The sequence below is a fragment of the Prunus persica genome, chromosome G3 (genome assembly GCF_000346465.2).
Source record: "Prunus persica cultivar Lovell chromosome G3, Prunus_persica_NCBIv2, whole genome shotgun sequence".
Classification (NCBI taxonomy): domain Eukaryota; kingdom Viridiplantae; phylum Streptophyta; class Magnoliopsida; order Rosales; family Rosaceae; genus Prunus; species Prunus persica.
Window position 1 is genome coordinate 6051119 of NC_034011.1, and position 22470 is coordinate 6073588.

The 22470-nt window shown below is 35.6% G+C and overlaps 3 protein-coding genes and 1 pseudogene across 5 annotated transcripts; 2 read left to right on the forward strand and 2 right to left on the reverse strand.

Annotated features, from left to right (window-relative positions):
* On the forward strand, positions 4713–5387 carry LOC18782636 (uncharacterized protein At1g15400). The gene has a single exon (XM_007216041.2). The coding sequence runs from the start codon at positions 4788–4790 to the stop codon at positions 5145–5147; it is 360 nt and encodes a 119-aa protein (XP_007216103.2). The 5' UTR covers positions 4713–4787; the 3' UTR covers positions 5148–5387.
* LOC18782750 lies at positions 9312–12989 on the reverse strand (annotated as a pseudogene). The gene is made up of 2 exons (XR_002270800.1): positions 12435–12989; positions 9312–11271 (listed from the first exon to the last, which is right to left on the reverse strand). The product of XR_002270800.1 is annotated as a pentatricopeptide repeat-containing protein At1g08070, chloroplastic (transcript).
* LOC18782347 (probable polygalacturonase At1g80170) lies at positions 13138–16253 on the forward strand. Its single transcript, XM_007215970.2, has 9 exons — positions 13138–13463; positions 13955–14086; positions 14214–14384; positions 14477–14497; positions 14641–14848; positions 15062–15143; positions 15221–15329; positions 15454–15570; positions 15717–16253. Exons 1-9 carry the CDS (start codon positions 13242–13244, stop codon positions 16041–16043), a joined length of 1389 nt encoding a protein of 462 aa, XP_007216032.2. The 5' UTR covers positions 13138–13241; the 3' UTR covers positions 16044–16253.
* On the reverse strand, positions 18145–20863 carry LOC18782679 (peptide deformylase 1A, chloroplastic/mitochondrial). Of its 2 annotated transcripts, XM_020560977.1 has the most exons (5): positions 20281–20826; positions 19732–19821; positions 19557–19624; positions 18707–18995; positions 18145–18534 (listed from the first exon to the last, which is right to left on the reverse strand). In XM_020560977.1, exons 1-4 carry the CDS (start codon positions 20701–20703, stop codon positions 18755–18757), a joined length of 822 nt encoding a protein of 273 aa, XP_020416566.1. In that variant the 5' UTR covers positions 20704–20826; the 3' UTR covers positions 18145–18534; positions 18707–18754. The 2 variants fall into 2 exon arrangements, with proteins under 2 accessions (XP_020416566.1, XP_007217377.2); XM_007217315.2 differs by having other exon boundaries at positions 18240–18995; positions 20281–20863.

The following is a 22470-nucleotide window of genomic DNA, read 5'->3' on the forward strand; positions in this document are numbered from 1 at the left end:
GTGAGCACTCAATATGCCCGAGAAGCAAGACTATCTCTGATCATCCATTCAGGAAGCGAGACTATCCCTGATCACGTTTCCGCCACATCAGGGAACTGTGAAGGCGACCTTATGCTCTAATCTCCGGAAGTTCTTCTAGACTAGGAGAAATGAGAGCTTGTTGTTTGCTCCGACCAGCTTCCTTCCTTGATTGCTGAGCTTGTTGTCTGCTCCCACCAGCTTCCTTCCCTGATTGCTTACCTTACCTTGCAATCAATATCACATTTTTTTTGCATTTTTTCTCTTTTTGTAACTCTCTGTTCATAAGAGACTTTATTTCTTTAGAATGAACATCTGAAGAAAGAGTCCATGAAGTGATCCTAACTCTGAGGGTTATTTGTTTTGACAGAGGCAAAAGAGTTGTGATTTTTGCTCTTGCATGATATAACTAGATCATCAAGCGCTACATTATATTTACTGGGCCGATACGAGCTTGAATGATACTTGAGAAAAGTTTCTCCCACCTAAGGATGTAAGCAATACTTGTGTTGTTTTATGCTTATATACTTATTTGATATTTTATCTTGAAAGGTAACCAAATGGGGAGATAAGTCCGTTCCAAAAGAATGGCTTGTATGTATCCATAAATTATAACGCAAATTTTACAGATTGTAAGTTGGATACATTGATAATACACTGCACAGATTAAAGTCTCATAAGAACAGAATATGGGTATAGCAGTGATCAATATGATGCAAGCCTGTTGCGTAGCAAATGATGTGGATTGAAGTCCCGAAAGGACAATCCTTTGACACGTCAATATTGATATTGTGCACGCCTAATGCGTAGCAAATTGTACGGGTTAAAGTCCCAGAAATTAATTGACATGTATGTATTAATCTGTGGCATGCCTGCAGCATGACAGATATATGGGTTCTAAATGTTCCAACTCCTTAAATAGAGATTATCCACGCCCTACTGTAAAATAACGCTCCATTGGAGGTTATAATCCACATTCTCACATAATAAAAGCCCCATGAAGTGGCTTGGGTACCCAAAAGCAAAGAAATGCTTATAATTGATGCATGCACATGCAAATGAGAATGGTGAGATCATGAATTGATGAATGACAATTTTTGGTTTTAGAGTAGCTACTCAAATCATCAATGGGCTGTGTTAATTGGAACCACGTTCAATTATTAAATGTCGACAATATCATTGGCCAAAATGGAATGAGGTAATTCCATTATAGATGAGAATGAACGTGAAAGAACAAACCCACAGTACGAACCCCAAAAGATGTTAATATTGAAAGTTATACTTGGGTGTTCGGAATAGAAGGGAATATACCTACTTTGTATGACACAATATTTTTGGCATAAATAAGGAACGTTGGATTTTCTCCATATTTATAGATTCAATTGTGCCCCTTTATTGCACATTTACGGAGACCAACATATTATCTTTAAGGGGTATTAAATGCACAGAGCATATTGCTAGAAGCGATTCCCTAAAGATGTATAAATAGCTGGATTAAAGCTATATAATGGGTCATAAAGTTTAATCCCTTTAAACAAAATCCTTGAAAGGATTGAAATTGCATGAAGCAAGTCCCTGAAGGACATGTGCCTGAAGCACAAAATCTGTACTCAATACAAATGTGCATAAATTGTCTCAGTGAGTACATGGATTATAATGTGTTTGCAACACATTAAAGCTTCTGAAGAGTTCAAGAAATATTTGTCTCGACTTAAGGATCGAGCATTATGCCAACGAGATTCTTGCTTATACTAAGAAAGTATTGAAGCATTTTTATGAGGATTATCCGTTGGACACTTTAATGATTTTCCGGAAGTATATTGGACCGGACATCATATTTTTCAGATAGGGCTCAACTCCATCACCATCATTTTGGGATGATGTGAGGTATATTTGATGCTATCTCCGCATAACACCATGTACGGGCATATTCTTTCAAGTGAACTTACAAATAGCCCAAGTTTTGTTAGAAACGCGGACTCTGAAAATTTCTATGATTTACATAGAGATAGCTCACTGGAAATATATTTACTTACTCAACTACGAGAATTATTAATGGCTATATCCTCCACTCACTCCGAAAGATTCTCACTCCAAAAGATAGTCATGAAGACATCAGGGGGAGATATTAATCAGGGGGAGCATCCAGAAGTATGCTATACAGATTGCTGTACTCTTTTTTCTTCCTTCCATCAGTTTTCTACCTCACTGGATTTTTCTCCAAGCAAGATTTTAATGAGGCAACCAATCTAGGGACATGTGGTCTCCAAGGGGGAGTGTTGTAAAGAAGAATAAGTAAAGAAGAATAGGTGAAGCCCACATAGCCAACTAACACCCACCAAACCTAACCACACACCCACCAAACCAAACCACTACCCAATTGATTGAAGAATATTAATGATGTTGTTGATTGAAGAATATTAATGATGTTGTCTACCAATTATATTGTGAGGTGAACAACCAATGTCTTAGGCCTATAAATAGATACCTCCATCAAGAGAAGTTTACACATATAGAAGAGGAAGAGAAGGAAGAATGAGGGTGAGTGAGTTGAGAGGAAAGAGAGCAAGAGAGAAATTCTCCAAGAGAGAAAATTGAGTGAGTCATACATATTGTAAACACTAAAGTTGTAGCCCTATTATTTTACATAGTGGAAAAGTTACTGCTGCTGCTCTCCGGGGACGTAGGCATAGCCGAACCTCGTTAAATACTGTGTCTCATCTACTTTACGTGCAACTCAATATTAGCACATATCCCAGTTAGTTTACAACAAAAAAAAAAACCAAAAATTCAAGAATTTTTTTTGTAGATACCTATTCATATTCTTTACTTCCCACACCAAAAACTGTATACAAATTCATCTCCTTATATCTCATGTGAATAATAATTGCCCTTATCTTTTGGGGTGGAAACAAAAAAGGCAAGAGCTGCAACTATTCATGTGAATAGTGACAAACCTTGCCTTGCCTTGCCTTTGCCTTACCCTTGTCCTTTGGGGGTGGATGTGCTCTTAAAGGCACATTTAATTGCGTTATGCCCTAAATTTGAGAGGTATCTCAAGTCAATCATGAACTGCTAGGTGTTTATACTTTCCCACATGGCAATGCGTAATTGACTTAATATACCGCCACAGTGATATTCTCGTTACATAAAAGTTCTTCTCATAAGACTAGCTTGTTGAAATAAATTCTCTAAACTGATTTATTTGCACTGATTTTTTCTTCCACAGAAGAAAATGTACAAAGTGTTAGCATTCTAGACAGGGTCTTCTTTAACAAACTGACGTGCTCGATGCGGCCATCGATCACGAACTGTCACAAATTTTGGCATTATTGTTATGGTTAATTTCAATTTAGTATCATGAACTCTTACTTTTAAGGCACGTTTGCTCATATATTCTCAATTTTAATGATTGCATACCCTAAGCTTTTCAATTTTGTGCAATTTAGTTCCGTCGTTAACTTCAACGTCAAAATTTTCGTTCATTGTTTGCTTGACAAGCTTGGGTACCTATTCACTTATTTCAATGTCAGTTGAAGGGTATTTTGTTTTAAAAAAAATGGGTTGTTATTAATGCGTGTAATGTGTTCTTCATGGGCGGGAACACACCAATTACCCGAAATATTCTTCAATTGACATTGAAATAAGTGAATAGGTGAGACCCATGCATGCCAGGCAAGCAATAACAGAAATTTTGATGTCAAAGTAAACATCGGAACCAAATTGCAAAAAATTAAAAAGCTTAAGATATGTAATCATTAAAATTAAAAATACAGGAACAAATATATCTTAAAATTAAGAGTTCAAAGTACTAAATCAAAATTAACCCTTCGTTTTAAGTATTGGGATAGGTATATACATGCCACTTTCATAGTCCAAGGCACATATCTCTATTTTGTTGTCCAAGTCACATCCACTCCTGAGCAGCCTAACACGTTGGGTCAGACACAAGAATTAGAATTCTTTTTTTACAAAAGAAAAAACAAGTAATAAAAAAGGAAAACAAGGAAAGATGAAATAAAACTGCAATCACTTTTGGAAGGCAGTGGTATAATAGAGAATAGAAAGCCAAGCTCATCCATGTGATCTTAGCCATGATTCAATATCCAACTTATCACAAATATATATATCGTCTTAATCATTCATATAAATTAAACATTAATTAATCATTGATTAGTTGGCGCCAAAATTGAAGTCATGCACTTAAAAAACTCCTAATGATTGAACACGGCATCAAACACAAGGCGGTCTTGATGACCAAGCTAGGTCAGCCTCTGTGGACAAACAAAATTCCGTCACGTCCTTATTATCATTAATTATATAAAATTAAAAGATATGGTAATTTTGTTTGACCATATTATTATAGAAGATATAATCCTAATACTTTTATAAATTCATTAAAATATATATATAAACTTATCGTACAAGTTAATGACAAACTTTTAATGCGTGAGTTAACAAATAAAAAATAAAGGAATGTTTTGAGTTAAATAATTTTTTAATAATTACAATAATGAAGAAAACATACAATATTGACCGAGTTGCCCATTATTTTTTAGAAGAAACGGGAAATAACTGAGCTGCAATTTTCTGACCTTTTCTATTGCACCCAGTGTCTGGGATCTCCACCTCATATATATACTTGCGAAAAGCCAGGCACATAACATGTTGTTTATGCCCTAGATTCAAAATTATTCAAGTTAGTCTTATAAAATATCGACCTCAAAATTTTTGCAAGGATCTATAGAGAAACACAGAGGTCAGAGGCAATGGCTGGGTTGCAAAGATCTTCAGTGTCGTTTAGGAGGCAAGGCTCTTCAGGGTTTGTGTGGGATGACAAGCACTTATCAAGAGAGCTTGTAGACAAAGTAGCACCGCTGCTAAAAGAAGGAGGAGGAGGAGCACGACAAGACCAAGAGAAGGATGAGATTATAGAGAGAGTTAGGGCACCAAAACCAATCAACACCGTCAGTAGAAGCAGGTCCAACGGTGGGGGACGTGGCTACAGAACTGGGAAGGTCACGCCGGCTATCGAACCTCCGTCGCCAAAGGTCTCTGCATGCGGCTTTTGTGGCGGTTTTGGTATACCGTCGAGAAAGAGTACTAATCTTAGAGCAAGGGCTTGGTAAGCGTAGATTAAGGTAGAATTAGGATAGCAAAAACGATGTGAAAGGTTTAGACAACAAAGAAGGGGAGCCAAAACGATGGTATATTTGTGATGATTTTTTTTTTTTTATAATTTACTTTTTTTAGTTTGATTGGTTACAAGTGGAATTTAAGTATGGATTTCTTCAGGAAATCTCAATCATGTACGAAGGAAATTAAGCTTAAATGAAGTCTAGAACAATTAATTATTAAGTTTTGGGCAATTTGGGTTTGTAACTTCTTGGGTTTCATGTGGGTTTTAAAAATGATCTAAGAAAAGAAACAAAAAAACATGTTTCGTATCTCAATATAATTCGTAAGGGTTGCAGTTGATAGAGAAAAAAAGTAGAACATCGGAGAATCTTCATGATCTAGGTATTCTGTGGATCACAAGAGAAAGATGGAAATCATGGCAACCAGCTTGAACTAGCTAGTTTTTTCAACAAATACTATTATTTCTTAAATTCCTGTAATTGTGTCGGCCTTCATTACTAATAAAAAAGTTTGGATTTTAGTTTAGGTATAGAGACCAATATTTTTATTATTATTTTAGTACAAGTGATTGGGAGAGAGGGATGCACAAATATTTAGAGCTGTGCGTTTGTACCGCAAACACCAAAAACCGCCGATTACCAACCAGCTTTTGTGGTCGGCAAAACATGGTTGACCAAAAAGTCAACGCAGTTGCGAGAGAGAGAGAGAGAGAGAGAGAGAGAGAGAGAGAGAGAGAGAGAGAGAGAGAGAGAGAGATGACAAGTTGTAGAGACTAATTTCTATTGTCTTCCTTAACTTCTCATTTCTCTCTACAAACTCCCTTAAGTTATATAACATGTTATCAGCATGAGTCTCTAACGACTTGAGATAGCACAGTTTCATCTCAAGTATGAAAGCTCTTGTTACATAGGCTTATCAAATGGTAAGAAGTGCATCAACAAAAAGAAGTTGAATGACAAGATTCCAAACATATAAGAATTGTTTTATTATAATATTTATACAATGACTTGGAGTTCTGCAATTCTCATAAAGCAAATCAAGATTTGGAGTTTTTTTTTATTTTTCTTTAACTAGAACTAGAAATTCCAACAGTTTATTTTATCCAGTATTTTAATAATTTATATTTAAGGACCCAAAGTACCTAATATGACCCGAAGTTCAAAAATCTTAGAACCCAAATTTCTAATTATGTCTAATCCAAACTATAAGTTTCGGCCACATATGCATTAAAATAGGTAAATTTTCGAACCTGAAGTTCGAATTGTGTCAAGCTCCAAATTGATATTTCAATAAGTGCATATGTATTATGATTTTGGGATAAAAAATATACATCATGTTAAGAACTTGAAGTTTCGACATTATTTGGATTTCATATTTTCTATTTTTTATATTATTTTATTACCTTGAACAATATCATATCAATACAAATTTAGACTTGAAGTTCAAAATCAAATATTCTTTTTAAATTTGATATATGTACTCGAACTTGAAGTTTTAGATATATATATATATATATATCCAAAGTTCATAATTTTTATTAAGATTAATATTAATATGAACCCGTAATTCATACATTGTCAAGAACCTATAGTAAATAGCCAAAATTATTATATATCTAATAAATAGTACGACTGTGCAGCCATGCTAGGTCTTTTTTATTTTTTGTTTAATTAACTCGTATAGCCGTGCGGCTATACAACGATTTTTAATATTTTTTTTTTCAAATTAATGGTATAGTCGGTATACTGAGTGTTTTTCAAATTTTTAATCAAATTAATAGTATAGCCGGTTGGCGATACGCCCTTTTACAAAAAAGTGTATAGCCGACCGGCTATACTCTGTTTTCATTCTAATTAATAGTATCGCCGGCAGCTATATTCCGTGTTGTTTTTAACCTTTATTCAAATTAACGTATAGCCGCACGGCTATACTCCGTATTTTTTTCCCAACATAATAGTATAGCCTATACTCCTTTTTTATAATATTTTTCAAATTAATAGTATAGCCGCTCGGCTACACTCCTTTTTGTAATATTTATTCATATTAATAGTATTTCCAGGGTTATTATTCGTATAAACAATTTAGTATTTTCCCTTTTTTTAAATATATTTTTTCAAATTAAGAGTATAGTCGAGAGGCTATACTCCGTTTTTAAAATATTTATTCATATTAATATTATTTCTACAGTTATTATTAGTATAAACAATTTGGTATTCCGACCAAAAAAAAAAATTGGTATTTTTCATTTAATACTCGTATTATACATGTATGTACATATTTTCAATAACACTGACATTTTCCATATAATACTAGTGTAATACTTCATGCTGATTTTTTCTTGAGTTATTATCCGTATATATTTTCTGTTACATACTCGTATTATACACGTATATATGTACTTTTCAATAATACTTCCGTTTTCCGCACATGTCTTAAAGACTCGCTAAAATACACTTTTTTTTAAAATTTGCAAAAAGCAAACATATAATACAGATATGTATGTATTGTTCATGTTTAATACACGTTTAATTTTACAAAAGTTTCTATAATACATACAAACTTCACTTATTATACACATAATTTTCACATATTATTGACGAAAAGTAATATATACTAAAATATTAAAATAAATTATTATAAAATATTACATAATGGCCAAAATAATGGTATAGCCGCCCAGCTATAATACTTTTTTTTATAAATATTTATTTATATTAATAGTATTTCCAAGGTTATTATTCGTATAAACAATTTAGTATTTTTCATTCAATACTAGTATTATACACGTACATCCATATTTCTCAATAACACTAACATTTTCATATAATACATCATGTTGATTTTTTCTAGAGTTATTATTCTTATATTTTCCTGTTAAATACTCATATTATACACGTACGTATATTTTTCAATAATACTGTTGTTTTCCTTACACGTCTTAAAGATTCGGTAAAAAGCAAACATAAAACACATGTATGTATGTATTTTTCATGTTTAATATTACAATTTAGACTCGATTACCTTACATGTACCACAAAAAAGTTGATGGGATGGAAGATAAGTAATTAAATAGTCCTTGAGCATTATGAATTAATTGTTGGATTAGTTAGTTTTGCATTAGAGTATAAATGAACCACCCTCCAAAAGCATTTTAGCTATAATAAAAAATCTTCAAAATAGTGCTTCCCTAGTCGTTTGTCTTGGACTTTCTTTTGTTGTCATAAAACATGAACTTTGCAAAGGCTTTTTTTCTCGTATCTCTGGCTATTACCATTGCACTTCACAACTCTTATGAGGCCTCTGCACGCGAGTTATATGAGGCTACACCAACTAGTGAGATTCTTGGTTTTCTCACGTTAATTTGTAGTTTGTAGCATCTAAGTATTATGAAAGGCACATTTAATTGCGTTATGCCTTAGATTTGAGACGTATCTCAAGTCAATTATGGACTACTGGGTGTTTATACTTTCTAATATGGCAATGCGTAATTGGCTTAATATACCGTTATAGTAATATTCTTGTTACATAAAAATTCTTCTCATAAGATTAGCTCATGCAAAATTGTTTCTTTAAGAATTTAATTAAAAACACGTTTCTTGTTGAAATAAATTCTCTAAACTGATTTGTTTATACTGATTTTCTTCTCTCTTTTTTCACATAAGAAAATGAGCAAAGTGTTAGCATTCTGGATGGGATCTTCTTTAACAAACTGATCTGCTGGATGCAGCCATCCATCAAGAACTGTCACCAAAAAAAAAAAAAAAAAAAAAAAAGAAAAAAAGAAGAAGCAGGATCCACTAAGGACTCATGCCGAAAATTTCATTAGGGAACAGAAAAAGATGAACATAAATGTGCTTCATATTGAGTCTATTATATAATATATTGTGCACATGTGTCTCATGAAATTGAGCATACCTGTGTTTGCATAAACTTTTATGGCAATAATGTTAGTTTTGTGGGGTTGGTTATACAAGTACACGTACACCCAACAATCTATCATGTTTAAATATGTATCAGTGTGTTGTTTTATATATGCATATACAGTCCGCTTCATCAAGCGGAAGGACATGAATTTGCACAACCATCTGTTTCATTTTCTAATTTTCCGGCTTCTATAGCTGTTAAATATATTTGGAATACTAGAATTCCTCGGGATCTTTGTAATTTTATTTTGTTTCATAAAAAATATGACGGGGATCTTTAGTGATGAAAAAAATCCAATTAATTTAAGTCAGACAAGATGCCGGAGATCTTGAACCTGAAAGAAAAGCATAAAATCTTCAATTTACCCCAACAAAACTTTGCCCAGGTAACTTTTTCAACAACTTTTTTCTCATCATGTTCCTCAACCTAGCTTCGTCTTCCCACCTACTAGCTTCAGCGTATATATTTGACATAAGAACATAGGATGTAACAGTTTGAGTATCTAAACGGGATAGGCGGGCTACCACAAGTTCGGCTAGCTCAACATTGCCATGTATCCTGCAAGCACTTAGTAAAGCTCCCCACACACCTGCATCTGGCTCAACCGGCATCGTCTCAATAAACTTATATGCCTCAAGCAAGCAACCAGCACGACCAAGAAGATCAACCATACAAGCATAGTGCTCTATGCCAGGGGAGATCGAGTAGTCTTTAATCATGCTCTCAAAGTGCTTTCTCCCTTCTTCTACTAGATCTGCATGCCTACAAGCAGTCAAAACAGCAGTGAAAGTGAAACTATTTGGTTTAGTACCCTGTTCTTTCATCATTGAGAAAAGCATGAGAGCATCATCCCCATGACCATGAGATGCACAAGCCCCTATTATAGATGTCCATGACACAACACTTTTATGAGGCAATCCCTGAAATACATTCTTGGCTAGGTCTATATTCCCGCACTTAGCATACATGTCAATGAGTGCATTTGTGACTGAAGCATTGGTTCGAAAGCCCTTCATTCGAGCCAGCTCATGCAACCATCTACCAGTGTTCAGTGCACCCAAGCTAGCACAGGCTGAAATAACACTGACTATTGTGATATAGTCATACTCTACATTTTCAGTTTGCATCCTACAAAAGAGCTTTATTGCATCAGTCCCTGCATTGTTCTGTTCATAAGCGCCGATCATTGCATTCCACAAGACCAGGTTTCTTACTACCATCCCTTTGAATAAAGATCTTGCCGTGTCAAGATTCCCACACTTACCATAAAATGCAATCAAAGCATTCATGAGTGCCATATCTGAGTCAACACCAACTTTAATTCCGCAACCATGGATTAGTTTTCCTAAATCCAAAAATGTTAAACTAGCACAAGCAGGGAGGATGCTGACCAGCGTAACCACATTTGGTTGGGTCCCTGAAGCCACCATATCTCGCAAAACAGGTAACCCTTCTTTATAGAACCCATTTTGCACATAGCCTGCTATCATTGCAGTCCAAGAAACTACACAATCATGTCACTGAAAACAAACTCCGAGTTCAAAGTTTCACCACTTTGTGAATACATACTGACCAAAGAGCTCTGAACAAACACATCTGAATGAAACCCATATTTAATAATGTTACAATGCACTCTTTCCCTTCCCTCAAAGCCAACTGCACTGTGCAGGAGCGAACCACAAAAGGGAAAGTATAGTTATCAGGGGACAACCCACTGTGATGCATGTTTCTGTACAAAACTATGGCTTCATGGCAAGGACCCCGATCAGCATAACCCCTGATCAAAGTGTTCCAAAGAAACGCATCCCTTTTGGGCATTGTGTCGAACAGTTTTCGTGCATAGTCCATGGTAGGGGCCATGGAAGATGCCAAAGTAACAAGCTTTGTGGAGAGGAGAAGGTTTTGGTTGGATCCATGTTGGAAGATTAGAGCATGGATGCATTTAAGGTCTGAAAAAGAAGAGCAAGAGTTAAAAAAGTAGTTAAAAGGGAGGGAATGGTAGCTCCTGGGACAGAAGTGAAATGGGGCAGAGGTAATAGGTTTGAGTTTTCTTAGGAGTGGACGGACAGAATAAGCACACATGAAATTTTGGCATTGGTTTTAAGTTTTGGACTATGCAACTTTCATAGTCCAAGGCACATATCTCTATTTTGTAGTCCAAGGTGCATGCACTCCTGAGCAGCCTGAAACCTTGGGCCAGACACAAGAATTAGAATTTTTTATTAAATTTAAAAAAAAAAAAAAACCAAATAAGAAAGAAGGAAAACAATGAAAGATGAAATAACTGCAATCACTTTTGGAAGGCAGTGGCCATAAACTGTAAGATAAGTCCTAAAACCACTTGAAAATTTGATATATCAGTCTAAGCATTCTGATGCTCATGGAGCAGCACTAGTTATAAAACACAATTGATCTGCCCCATAAGCACCAAAAAGCAATCAAATCTGTTTCAAGATGCCAACCTGAAGAAAAAATAATAGCAGTCTTATGTGTGTAACACGAAAAAGAATAACAAGCATGCAAAAGAGCACCCACTTGAATAGTTCCAATAAAGCTCTAATAAGAAAAGAGCAAAACAATATAGTTCAGAGCGCAAGATAGCTACAGAGTATTATACATCTATTACAGATCTGTGACTTCCAATCTCAAACTAAAATTATTGAGTGAGGCAAATGTTTCATGTTTGTTAATGAACAGGACATATTAACAGGTGGTATAGGATAGTATGGTATCAACAGAATTAAATCAACGATGAATGCGCATTGTGGGACAGAATGCTAACCTACAGAAATCAAGATAGTTTCCTGTGTCACTTGAATTAAAACAAAACAGGTATGGAGCCTAAACTTATATAGTGGTGCAGCCGGTGCGTATTTCACGGTACCAATTATCATCTCCAAATATAACTATTGAGCTTTTGTATTGAGTATTTTTGACCCTTGCTTTCCTGAAGAGCAATGTGCAGAACATTCCTTGAAGTAAATTCATTGACCATATGAAAGCCTATTAAAGATGATTTGATCAGCTTGCTTTACAATTTCATTTTTCCTGCCTTGTGTGAATTGATAGGCAAAGCACATGATTCCTTGATTCATTTTTACCCATCTCTAAAATTACCAATAAAAGTAAGCACTACGCAAATCATCCACATTCTTATGGAATATCATGCTTAAATGTGAATTACATTTTTAAAAAAAAAAAAGTAATTGCATCCACTTTATCAGTAATTACACTATTTCACAACATAAAAACCACAGGCAAATACAATCAATTCAGAGGGAGAAAAAAAACTACAATAAATCAACCTAGAATGCACAAAAGTAACAAATGAAATCAAAGCAAAAATAACAAACCTCCAGGGCCTGAATGGAAGCGTCCAATTCAACTTCCTAGATTCTAATCTCTTGCTCAGTGGCTTATTTGGTGTGAACGCTAGCTTAGTGTTATCGGAACTCTTCAATGGATTCTCCAGGAAAGACAGTAAAGACAGAGTGGAAATCTCACAGAGAGATAGAGAGAGAGAGAGAGAGAGTTGCAGCACTTTCTATAGCAGGCTAGTGTTGCGGGAAGTGGAAGCCATGGGAGCTGCAGACGAGAGAGTCGACGATGAATTAATGTTCAGTTGAAGAAGAATCTTATATCAATTTGGGCCAACCCGTGGGTTAAGCCCGTTATTTGAGCCCAATCAAAATGAGAATATCTGATTACCAAATTATGGTTCCCGTATGAAGGAGAAATTATGGTTACCCTAAACTCTCTCATGATCTCTCATGTCTTAGCACAACATGACCTAAGATGTTCATGTTGATTGACATTTCATCAAGGAGAAATTCAAAGCCGACATAATTTAAAAAACGAAAGAGAAAAAAAAGATACTAACAAAAAGTAGCATCATTTAAAAATAAAATAAAAATTTAACCTGCAACTGTTTTGAATCCAAAAAACATAATTATAAAAAAGAAACAAAGTCAACACTGTTCATATTCTATGACACCTGCGACTTTTTATTTTTTGTTATTTTTTATAATCCGATAAACAAAGACCGACACTTTCATTTTTGAGTAATTAAATTAAAACTTACATTTGTGTCTTTCTGGGCTATTAAGATTCTCCAATGCGTTGATGGAAATCTTCAGATCTGTCTGTCATGTTCTGACACAATGAGAAGCATTAGATCTTGCCCAACTGCTTCAAAATGTTTAATTGTTCTTATTCACATGCTCTTTCTGCTGGTTAGCTCAAATACTGCAAATGGAGAAAATTTTGACTCTTTCTTACAGCTCCCACAATCCGGGTCGACCAGAACCCGACCCAAATCCAAGAGGGTTCTTTTTGTTGGTGATTTTGGTGCAAAAGGAGATGGCATCACTGATGACTCTAAGGTAACAAATTTCAGTTCTCTCTGTGCTGAGCTTTTAATGTGTATATAGTGATCATCTACTAATTATGTCTCCATTTTCTTTCCTTTTCTGGGTTTTGGAAATTCTAATTTTGGGTATGAGAATGATGACATTGTTACTTTAGTGTTGTTACAATGGCTCAATTTATGAACTGAATGATTACAATTCATTGTCTATGTGGGTAGGTAGAGTTGTGAATTGAACTGAAATTGAATTGTGCCCATTTTGCAGAACCATGATTGACTTAAGAAATTTGGTATTAAATCCCCAGATATTCAAAGTTTGCTGCAGAATTAAATCACTTAATATATAACTTATGTAGTAGGACATCGACGGGTGTTTATGCTTGATGAGATAGCTATGGAGCCTCATTTTGTGAGAATTTAGCAGGCACCATTCTTGTGCATTATTTTGCACAAACCTATTAGTGAAGTCCCGTGTCCAGGAATGATATTTTTTCCCATTCCCTTCAGGCTTTCAAAAATGCTTGGGAGATAGCTTGTTCATTGCCCATGCGTATGAGAATTGTAATTCCTGTTGGAAGCACTTACCTTGTCCACCCTCTCGATATTGCTGGACCGTGTAGATCAAAGGTTACTTTAATGGTATGATTCAATTATCTTACATCCCTTCTAATTAGCAGTATTTAGATGATAATGTATCTATTGTTCAGTTGATATTTGTCATTCAAAATGATCTGCATTCACGTTAATAGAATGCATGTCTTAATAGATCTCTGGTAACATTGTTGCTCCCAAAGATCCGGATGCTTGGATTGGTTTGAATCCACGTAAGTGGCTTTATTTCCATGGAGTGAACCACCTTACCCTAGAAGGGGGAGGGAGAATCAATGGGATGGGACAGGAGTGGTGGGCTCGGTCTTGCAAGACCAACTCAACAAATGTATTGCTCTCTTGAACCTGTAAACTTATGTTTCATTTAAAGACGATTCTACCTGCATCTTTCTAAAACTAGCTTGAACTTGTTTGTGGCAGCCATGTCGACATGCTCCAACGGTTAGTGCTTTCTTATTTTATGAGCAAGCAGTGTTTCATTTCTTCGCATATTGTTTTCATTTTACTTCCGTTATTTCACTTGAGAAAATTTCTTGTCTCTGATGGTTTCATAGCCTTAATTTGGGATATCAAATACATTCCAGGCAGTTACATTCCATAGGTGTAAGAATTTGAAGGTCAAGGATCTTATGATTGTCAATAGTCAACAAATGCACATGGCATTCACTAACTGTATGCGGGTAGTGGCATCCAATCTCAGGGTGATGGCCCCTGCTGTTAGTCCCAATACTGATGGAATCCACATTAGTGCATCAAGGGGCGTTGAAGTCAAAAACAGCATAATAAGAACAGGTCAGTTATGCAAGGAAACTGTTGCTAAATTTAAATCTATTCAGTGTTCTTGATCCTAGAACTATATCTTTTTTTTCGAGTTGTTGCAGAGAAGGTTGTTACTTGTTACCTTTAGCAATTAGATGTTGATTTTTGTGCCAGTTTGCATATCTATATGCATTGTAAGTTGTAACTCATTCATTATCTTACGTCAAGTTCTTATACTCAATCCAGGAGATGACTGCATTTCAATAGTCAGCAACTCTTCACGAATCCGGATTATAAATATTGCTTGTGGCCCTGGTCATGGCATAAGGTAAATCTTTACTTTCACTTAGGCTTCACTCTGGGAATTGTACGTACACCTTACTAATTTTCAAATGCCTTCTTAAGCATTGGAAGCTTGGGAAAGTCAAACTCTTGGTCACACGTGCATGATGTATTGGTTGATGTAGCATTATTGTCTAACACGGACAATGGAGTGAGGATCAAAACATGGCAGGTAATTTCCTTCTCTAAGTTCTCTGTTCACATGCACACACGAGGCATATGTACCTTTTTTCTTTTTTCTTGATCTGAACTAATATGTAGTTGATTGAAATTGGTTTTTCTGACACCTTCATCAGGGAGGTAGTGGTTTTGCCTCTAACATTGCATTCCGGAATGTGTTGATGGACAATGTGTCAAATCCGATAATAATAGATCAATATTATTGCGACTCTTGGCTGCCATGTCTAAATCAGGTATGGAATTGTTATCATACTTACCATGGAGAGGGTTCTTAATTCTCCAGGCAAAACGAAGAGCGTAGACACTACCCCCTCATCATATATTTTTTTGAGCTATCCAATCTAAAACATACTAACATCCGAATCCTGAGAAAATGCAGAGTTCAGCAGTAAAGGTGGAGAATATATCCTTCGTGCACGTTAAAGGGACTTCTGCTACAGAAGAAGCAATAAGTTTTGCTTGCAGTGATGACTCTCCATGTGAAGGATTATATTTAGAAGATATTCAACTTCAATCATCCATTGGGGGAATTACAAGATCTCTTTGCTGGGAAGCTCAGGGCTCAAGTTCAGGTTCAGTCGACCCACCTGCTTGCTTTTCGAGTTTTTTGAGTAGTGAAAACTTCATGAAGCAGAAAGTCAATCCACAGACCATTCATTCACAGAGGTTAGCCAATCTGGACCATGGAGGAAGGGCAACCCAATAAAATTTGTGGTAAATATATACCTATATAGCTTATAAATTGGATTTTATTTTTATTTTTTGGAATCCTTCTTGTTCTTGAAGGCATATGGGATCCTTGAAGCATTTTTTCCTTGTACATCCCACTATAACAAATGTGTTTGAAGAAAAGAGACCTTGATGATATCCATGCGTTGAAATAAATGGTACATATTTTGTATATATATTCCTCTTATCTTATGACTCTTTAAACTTTGTTTCTACATATTTATGTATATTGTAATAAATAAATAATAAAAAAACTTTCGGAGGGATATTTTTTTTTAATTATTCGTTTGTGTGTTGCCTGTTTTGGTTCTGTGGTATGTTCTGCAATGTTCATGGTTATGAAGCTTATGATGAAATGTGCAACTGGTTTCTTTATTCGCACGAAAAGAGAGAAAAAGTGTTTACAAATTTTAAGAAGGGAATAGTTTGGGAATGGCCAACTGAACTTCCTGATGATATTTACAATTTAAAGAAACAAAAGAATACCTAAAAAAGCACCGAACCGATGACAACTGAGAAAGAAGAGTTTAATTTTGTAAAATAAAAGGCAAAGGAAGTTGGGTAAACTAAAACATAAGGAAGGAGTTGGGTAAACAATGAATAGTAAAACATAATAATCAAATTAATGCATTATGTAAGTTAGGCCAATTTGTCAGGTCCGCTCATTTGCACTCAAGTTCGAGTTCATTCCCTATAGATACTTAATTGATTTGTTTACACAAACACCGCTTGAGGTTTTCAGTGTTTTCACAAAACCCCTTAAGGTTTTAAAAATTACAAAACACCTCCTGAGGTTTCAATTTGTTTTCACAAAACCCCTTTTCATTGATTCTACATCCAAAAATTTGATAATTTCATACATAAAAACTTTTGCAAATAACAAAATTAACCTCAACGAATGTATGTGCAATCTAATCTTAAAGGCTAACTATGTCATTTGAAGAAATTTTGTATGTAAAATTATTAAGTTTTGGACTAAAAATCAATGGAAATGGGTTTTGTGAAAACAATTTAAGACCTAAGAGGGTATTCGTGTAATTTTTAAAACCTTAGAAAATTTTGTGAAAATACTGAAAACCTTAGAGTGTTAGTGTAAATAACTCTTATTAATTTAAGAAACTTAAAAACTTCCTATGCTCTCCTCCACTTGAGATTCCTTCTTTGCCTTTAATTTTTTTTTCTTTTATCTTTTTTTGGTCGAAGCCTTTACATATGCTTAGCAATAGGTTAGTTTTGCTTTTTTATTAGAAAACTCAAGAAATATTGAAGAGTCACCGCAATGCGCCATATTATATAACATTATTACAAGGGATTTTGTGGGCTTAAATCTTCTGAAAATTATCAATAAAAACTGAGTGAAATGTGATTTTTAACACTGCTCATGCAGTATTTAATATTAGACTATTTTGTTTGGCACTGTAATTTACTCAAATCTCCCTGTCTCAGAAAAATTCTATATATAACAAGAGTTGCAATGGTTTATTTCATCCCATAGCACTTGTAGTAAGAGCTTTTCAAAATAGTGCTTCTTAGCTAATTAGTTTGTTTTGCCATCATAGGAGATGAACTTTGCAAAGATTGCTCTTTTCATGGGCCTCATCGTTGGTGTTGCACTTCTCAATTCCCCTGAGGCCTCTGCTGTACGAGGGGTTGCCCTAGTTAGTGAGATTCTTGCTTTGATTTGTTTTTTCATTTTTTGTTTATAATACAAGCGATAATCTAAACTATAAGAGAGAGGGTGTTTCTCACACTTACACATTATCAAGGTGTTATGGGGATTCTAAGACCAGTGGTCTCCTTATTAGTGCACATTACATGGTGACCGATATTTATTTCTTAATGGCATAGATTTTGACTAGCATATGCAAAATTATTTCTCTAAGAAATTAGTACCAAATCCCCTTATCTAGATTAAGTGTTCTAAACTTTTTAGAATATAGATTTATGCCCATAATCCAAGTTCCACAACTCATTCTTGCGGTGTGGGTCATATGTTAAATGAGGTGACGAAATTTTACCATTATCAGTCTCAATTGAAATTGAAAGTTTCACCTAATATTATTCATGTGCTCATCACGTACACAGATAAAATTGTCATTTCAAGCAATAAACTCTCATTTGACTTATACATCAAGCATTACAACACTATGCACATATGAGTACCAAGTACAACTAGAATGAAATTTTGATTTGGACTGAGAATGGTAACATGATTAACATTAACATATGACACACACAGATAACATGTATGCGTAATCCAATTTAACATTAGGATCAGATATCAGCAGGAAGCACTTTCAGATAATTACACTGATTTCTTTTATTTCTTTTCCAACAGAGCCAATTCTGCATGGCACAGAAACGATGATTCACAAGCAAGGACCAATGAATGGCCTTCGGAACATGGCTGGTAGCATTGCGTGATTGAAGAAAGGCCTTTCGCATGCATGGAAGTGCGTGCAGAGCGGCTAGTATATATAAATTGATGTCCAACAGTAAGCCATTTCCAATATATTAGAAGATTGCAAAAAATTTCACATCTATTTTGAAATCATAAATTTATCTCCAACAGTCATTTGCACCAAAAGAGACCAGAATCAATTGCATACAAATTCTCAGTATCGCATATGACAGCTTTACCTTTGCATTTTGTAAACTGGAGTGCCTTTCCATAGCCATAGCTATAAGCTAGCGACCTCCAAGCTTGGGGCACCCCTCAGCAAGAGGTAAATCCAAGTTTTCAACAGTTCTAAACGTTCTAGGGACCATCTTATCCACATAAAGAGTTCCCTCCAAATGATCACACTCATGCTGCAAAATCCGAGCCTGCCAACCTGAAGCACTTATTTTGATGGGCTGGCCATTTCGATCAAAACCTGAAACCTCAACATCAAGGTTTCGCTCCACCACTGCTCTGAATCCATCAACACTGCAAAACATCACGGTGAAAGAAGAAATTACCAACCTTAGATAATTTGAATTTTCATGGACATCATCATCAAGGTCTAACTCACATGCAAATATTTCTTAAGTAAGTTGAGCACCCTACACAAACAAAAGAAACAAGGATACCAAATGATGATCCTATGTTCATTTTGCTATGTCCCAATGGTGGAGATCCGGTAAGAAAACGGTGATTGCCAAAAGAAACCACTGAATAACTTAATAACACAACGCATATATTGCCCATCGTTTGATGTGGTCTTTTGTAGTCTCTTGCAATTCCTAGTTTTAAAATTTCAACCATTGAGATGAAAACTATTTACAAAATGAGGAATGTTGATAATGCAGTAGCATCATGTTTCCTATCAGTTTGTGAACTAGATATAATTCTGTAATCCAGGGACTCAAGGAAGAATAGGACATCAAGGAAGACTCTGTTATCCTCAATGGGGATGATTCATTGAACTTATGTTCCAAACTTAATTATAGATTTAGCTCGTTTCTGGCCATTAAAAAAAAAAAAACCAGTTGTGTCCCTTTCCCTTACCTTAAGCATCCTTCAAAGAATACTGCAGTCCTGTTGCTCTTCTTTTGAAGCTTTGGGTTAAGAATCACCTGCCTCAAAAACAACAAGAATAAGTTGTACTGGTCAAGTGAAACCTTTTCAATGCTAAGAATTAATATGTTATGAGGATGTTCACCTCTCACACACATTAACATACCAAAAGATCAAAAGGCCGTCTGTCTTGAGCGGCCGTCTCTTCCTTGGGTGCATAACTAATATATTCCTTTGTATCTTCCAAAACTATTATCTGCAGAGATGAGAAAGAAATTTTTGTTACCTGAATTAAGAAGTTGTTTTGTTAAATGCAAGGATTTCATTAAAGGGACTGATCAAATTTTAATCTTCAAAAAGAATTTAAGACATGTTATTGTAACATGATATCCACAACACCCATTACCCATATACAAGTCACAACCGCCCATTAAGCTAAGCAATAAGTTGCACTAAAATAAAATAAGTTACTTGTAAAAAACATAATATTGACATCAGTAAATTCAGCAATGTAGCTTAAACTGAACTAAGATCTACTGTTTAAAGTTAACCCTTCCCAGAAACCAACACAAGGGGAAAAAAGAAAGCTACAATTTTGCTCCTTCACCGTATTTTCTCAGCAGCCAAACAAAAAACGAATGATAAAACAGAGAAAGAACTATCAAAAATTGAGCCATTAAGGTGAAAAAACTAAACTGAAAACCCCAAAACTGACCCTCAAGGGAATTCCAATTTGCGGAGCAGCAAGACCGACCCCAGGAGCCTTCCTCATCACCTTCACCATATCATCAATTATCTTCTGGATCCTCTCCGACCCAATATCCCCTGGCTCAACATCTCGGGCCGGTTCGTGCAAAACCGGGTCACCCGCTTTCACTATATCGGGCAAGCTCGTGCTTTTCTTCTTCTCTCCCAGACCCAGAAGCCAACCCGCTTTGGCAACTGGAGAAGAGCCTGAGCTGTAGCTTTTCCGGGTCGGGAAATGTGTGTTAAAGGCCGGTTCCGGGTTTAGAGGTCCGGGGTTCGAAAAGTGTATTCGGGTTTTCCAAAATATCGGGGTGATTGTTCTGGGTTGGAGGCATTTTTCGGGGAGAGATATCGGGGCGAGACGAAGTGAGAATCGGTATATGGTTTCCATAGCCGTAGTCTGGATTTGCAGGACAGGGTTTAAGGATGTTGTGAAGGAGATGGTGTCGTCCGCTGCTTAAATCAAACGACAGAATGCATGTCGTCGTCGTTCTGGCACTTAACGACAACGAAAGTGGTGTTCACACCAAGCATATTCTTTTCTGCTTCTGTTTTTCAAGGCTTTTTATCACAAATAGTTACTCACGTTCGCGAAATTGGGGAGTTAATCATATATATATATATATATATATATATATATATTTCAAGGCTTCTTATGACTATTGTAAATGTAAAAATTGATATATCATCTCCATCCTCATAGTGTTTGTGATGCTTGCACCACCTACCTTTTGGTTTCTTGGTGTTTGGTTCTTTGGGCTTTAGGATGTTACTAAAAATTTATTAAAGTAAACGTTATTTTAAACCTTGCAAACAAAGATAATTTATATTTGGCAAAAAAAAAAAAAACAAAGATAACTTATACTTGTCTTGCCTATTCGCACGGCTATACTCTTTAAATATATGCGAGTTCGGGTTACTGTGTACTCTATGATGCATTGACGGGTTCGAGTTCGATAAAGCTAGTGAACCTCGAGTGATTGTCCTTATGATGTTGTGTATCTATGTTTTGGGGAGAATTTGGGTCATGGTGTCAAATTTGTGAGTCTTATTGTGTGGTGGCAGTGTCCCGCCCTCAATATTGGCCATAGTGTTGTTGGCCCTGTCCTTACATCTGGTGTGCTTGGGCTAGGATTTGACAAAACCTATACTTTAGGTGGCCATATATAAGACTCTCATTATAGAATTCTTGTTGGCGAATCATTCTATAGTGAGGGCCTTATATATGACCTTTAGGTGAGGTTCTATCTCTTAATTATTAGATCAGGTTAACCAATTTGATTTAACAGCTAACTAATTTGTTCAAACGGTTAAGAGACAAGGTCTCACCTAAGAATAATATATAAGGGCCTCACTATAGAATTCTTGTTGGCGTTTATGCCTGGTTTTTGGGTGGGCCTATGGGCTATGTGTGTTGCTTTGCTGGGCTTATTGTTTTGAGCCTACCTTTGTGTAACTGCCATTGTGTTCTTTTACTCTTTTAATGGAATTATCTTTCTGACCAAAAAAAAAAAGGGATATGAACTTCCCTTTTATATATGTAAGAAAATACATAAGATTTTCTTAATAACTTACAAAGGGGTCAACTTGATGCTATCTTCCCCCCTCCCAAAAAACCCTAGCCCCCTTTCTCCCAAAAAAACACTCTTAGAGCCTTTTCCACCTTGAGGGGGGAAGAAGCCATTATTCTTCCCCCCTCTCCTCTCTTCTCTTCCTTTCTTCCTCCTTTCACCTCTTCCCCCATTTTCAAAGACAAAGGGTTTTCCCTATTTGTCTTAGTTTTATTATGATTTGCATCCAACCATTATTGGCGGCTGCGGCTCAGCGTCGGATCTTCATCTGCATTTCGGCGTCAGATCTCCACCACCATCTTTTTTGCAATTTCTTTATGTTTGGAATAAGTTGCAGAGACTCTTTGGGTTCTCTGTGTAGTTTTCACCTCTCCTTTTGTGAGAGTTTTTCATCTCTCCTTTGTGAGAGCTTTTCATCTCTCCTTGGTGAGAGTTTTATTTGTATTGTTATGGCTTGGTTTTTTCAAGCTTTATCTCTTTTTTATTATTCTAAGTTTGCAATCTTAATTGGGATGCCTATGCCAGAGTTTCTTCGATCTTGCCTGATCGTTGGTGGAGACATACCTGATTTTCTTAATTTTGATATT